This window comes from Tupaia chinensis, unplaced genomic scaffold (assembly GCF_000334495.1).
Source record: "Tupaia chinensis unplaced genomic scaffold, TupChi_1.0 Scaffold144682_1, whole genome shotgun sequence".
Taxonomy (NCBI): Eukaryota; Metazoa; Chordata; class Mammalia; order Scandentia; family Tupaiidae; genus Tupaia; species Tupaia belangeri.
In genome coordinates, this window is record NW_006204543.1 from 3,347,365 (window position 1) to 3,350,867 (window position 3,503).

Consider the following 3,503-nt stretch of genomic DNA (forward strand, 5'->3'; position numbering starts at 1 on the left):
GGCGTCGGGGTGGCGGCGGCGGCCTGGACGCGGTGCGCGCAGTGCGCCATCTCGCGGTCGTGCTGCACGATCTGCTGGATGATCTCGTTCTCCTGGTAGTTGAAGACGCCCGAGTTGAGGTCGTGCTGGACTTTGTGCAGGAGAATGGAGTTCTTCTTGCCTGCGCACAGAACCGCAGCGGCGCTCAGGCCGGCCCAGGAAGGGGCCAGGAGGGCCGGGCAGCGCTCCTGCGACCGACCCGCCCTCCACCCGCTCGCAGCCCCTCACCGATGCGGTCCAGGCGGTCCAGCGCCACCGTCTCGAAGGCGCGCCGCATCATCGGGTACTCCTCCAGCACCTCGTTGAAGTTGTCCACGCTGAGCGAGTAGAGGCGGCAGTAGGTGTCCGCCCGCACGCTGGCCGTGCGCCGGCCCCGGGTCAGCAGGCAGATCTCTGCGGGGACAGCAGGACTGAGCGCAGGGCACCACAGGCCGCAGGGGCCGGCCACCGACCCGGGTCTCCACTGCCCGGGATGGAAGCGTGACAGGCTCGGAGGCCCCAGCATGGCTGTGAGCAAGTGGAACGCCACCACCCCATGTGCCGCACCGTCTGCTTCTGAGTGCTCTGCACCCACCCCTCGCTTACGTGTTGAGACTCAGTGTGACGGCGTCAGGAGGTGGCCACCAGGGTGGGGCACTGGTGAAAGCCAAGGAGCAGTGAGGACAGGGAGGGCTAGCTCTCCTCCTCCGCCCAAGCATACAGCTAGAGGTGGGGCGTCCAGGACGGCCCTCACCAGGACCCAAGCCTGCTGGCACCTGATCTTAGACTTAGAGATGCCAGAACAGGGAGACTGTTTCTGTCCGTCAGCCTCAGGGCGATGGTGCTACAGCCATCCTCTCTCTGGGCTGTGGTCCCGAAGGGCCCCAGGGGCCCCTGTCCTTCCTGTGTCTCCCCTCCCACTCCCTGGCAGTGGCCCTGCCTCCCCAGGGCCCCGCAGCTCACCCCCGAAGTAGGAGCCGTCGGCCAGCTTGGTCTCCTTGTTGCCCTTGGTCAGCACGCTGACCACGCCGTGCTGGATGAAGTACATCTTCTTGCCGATGGTGCCCTCCCGGATGATGTAGTCCCCGGGCTGGAAGACCTCGAACTTGAGCTTGGTCAGCATGGACGTCACGAAGTTGGGGTCGGCGTTGGCGAACAGCGGCATGGAGGCCACCAGCTTGCGGCAGTTGAAGTTGATGATCTCCTGCTCGCCGTGGGGTGGGGTGGGACAGAGAAGAGGGTGGTGAGGGCGCTGCCGGCCAGGAAGGCAGCCCGTCCCCGCGGCCGGCCCCGAGCGTACCTCCCGCAGCGGCTCGCTCAGCTCCCCGAGGATGCTCTCCTCGTCGAACATCTTGCCCTGGTAGCGGTGCTCGTAGTAGTCATGGATGCGCTGCCGTGTGTCGGGCGGGAGCTTGTGGAAGGACATGTACTGCTCCACCTGCTTGTACTGAGGCCCGAGAGAGGGACAAGGGTCAGCTCCCAGGAGCCGGCCCCCTGCCCAACTGGCACTGCCCTGCCTCGGGCCTGCCGGTGCCCGGTGTTGGGCACTGCCCCCGGGGCGTTCTCAACCAACATCGGTTCCTTGCGATTTGAGCTTTGATGTGCTGTCATCACACCGTGCTCGCGACGACCCCAATGCCCAGCTTCTTGAGGGGAGGGCTCTGTCCCGTCCTCCTCATGTTCCGCTATGGAGAGCAGTGGGGGCCCACGGGGACTGTGCACAGCCCATGGCCAGGAGGTGGGTGTGGTCTCCTCTCCCCAGCTGTCATGTGCACACCGGGGGCAGAGGCCTCCCGGGCTCTGGCTCCTCCAGGGGAAACGAGCTGGCACAGCGACCAGGGCTGGGCAGTGGTGGGTCAGAGCAGTCGGAGGCCAGTGCGAGGACACCTGGCCTACTAACAGGGACGTATTCACGCGGCCTCAGCTGAGATCCCGAGGCATCCCAGAATGCAGCTCCGGAAAAGCAGAGCAGAGCGAGAACCTTCAGCCAGAGGTTTGGGTGCCTGGATGCCTGTGAGGAGGGGCGGGCAGGGTAGAAGGGGAGTCTGCCTCGCTAGCCGATGCGGACAGCTTACCCTGGGCCGAGAGGCAGCCCAGGGCTTGACATGCTCGACCCCCTCCTTGCAAACCTGGAGGTGGAGCACCCGTGTTGCCCCCCTCACGCATGAGGGGGTGTGCAGAGATGTGAAGGGGCATGCCCATGCCCACAGAGCTGGCCGAGGAGAAGCTGCGGTTAGGACCCGGGCGGCCGACTCTGGGCCAGCTCAGCCATTGTGACTAGAAAACCGTATAGTGACGTGTGGAAGAGGGGGACACTGGTGACGGGGGGACACCGCCAGCAGGGATGAAGAGAGTGGCTTGTGGGAGGCACAAGTGACAGACATCGAGGGCGGCCCCTGCGCCGGGGCTGGGTGCCCGTGCTACCACTGCCCACCAGTGAAACAAGGGTACGGAGGTCGGGCTGGGAGGGCACTTTACTTGGCATGTGGTGAGGTCGAGGTGTCCGGGAAGGCATCGCGGAGCCCGCGTGGGCAGACACGGGCGGGCTGGCTCTGTGAACCGGGCTACACTGCTCACGCTTGGACACAGAGCAGGCAGGCCGGGCCCAGACAGTGACACCCGGGAAGACCAGAGAGAGGACTGGAAAGCTTCTGCCCAAGCCACCCAAGACTCCAGCCGGTGGTGACAGCAAAGGAGAGCAAGACGGACAGGCCAGAGGCAGGAGAGGCAGGAGCGTGCGTTCGTGGAAACCAAGAAGACAGCGGAGACCGTCAAGTGGGGCTGAGTGGCAGGAGCGCCCCAAAGGACCACGGAGGGCACTGGCCCCTTGGTCAGAGACGGGCCCAGCGCCCCCAGCAGGGAGGAAAGGCGGTGCAGGTTGAGTAACGGACAGGTTCAAGGCCACGGGGCTGAAGCGGCTCTCACCTAAGAGGCCCCCCTCCCGCCCCGTCCCTCCCGGGAGTCCAGATGGCAGGGCTGGCGTCTGCACTGCCCCTGGGTTAGGCCCGGTGGGCAGCTCCTCCCGGAAGACCGGGCTCCCACGGTCCTGGACCTACCTTCTCCTGGTACTGGCGCCGCGAGGAGTCCAGGGACTGGATGAGGGCGGTGGCGTGGCCGATGAACATGGCGTAGCAGGTGGCGCCCACGATCATGCTGAGCATGGTGAGCCACACGTCGGACATGCCCACAGGCGCCTGGCGGCCGTAGCCGATGCACAGCATGTGGCTCATGGCCTTGAAGAGCGCGTAGGAGTACTGCTTGCCCCAGGAGTTGTTCTGTGGACAGGCAGGGCAGGGCAATGGGCTCGGGCCAGCCAGAGGGGAGGCCCTTCCCCGGGGCTCCCGGAAAGGCCCTGCTGCCTCCCAGTCCTGTGGAACTCTGCCCAGAGGCCGAGCTTGCTGCTTGCCTTGGGTGAGGGGGGGTCTGGCCCAGCCTCACCTTGGCCCCCCGGGGCACCTGGAGCCTTGGGGCTGAGCCACCCTTCT

General features: G+C 66.1%; 1 protein-coding gene across 1 annotated transcript in view; it reads right to left on the bottom strand.

The window, feature by feature from the left end:
* HCN4 (hyperpolarization activated cyclic nucleotide gated potassium channel 4) overlaps window positions 1-3,503 on the bottom strand; it is a 42,876-nt gene that overhangs the window by 3,201 nt on the left and 36,172 nt on the right. Inside the window, exons 6-10 of the mRNA XM_014583732.1 lie at window positions 3,075-3,293; window positions 1,319-1,465; window positions 982-1,222; window positions 268-432; window positions 4-160 (exon numbers count right to left, since the gene is read on the bottom strand). Coding sequence (XP_014439218.1) covers window positions 4-160; window positions 268-432; window positions 982-1,222; window positions 1,319-1,465; window positions 3,075-3,293 — 929 coding nt within the window. The remainder of the gene's footprint in view (window positions 1-3; window positions 161-267; window positions 433-981; window positions 1,223-1,318; window positions 1,466-3,074; window positions 3,294-3,503) is intronic.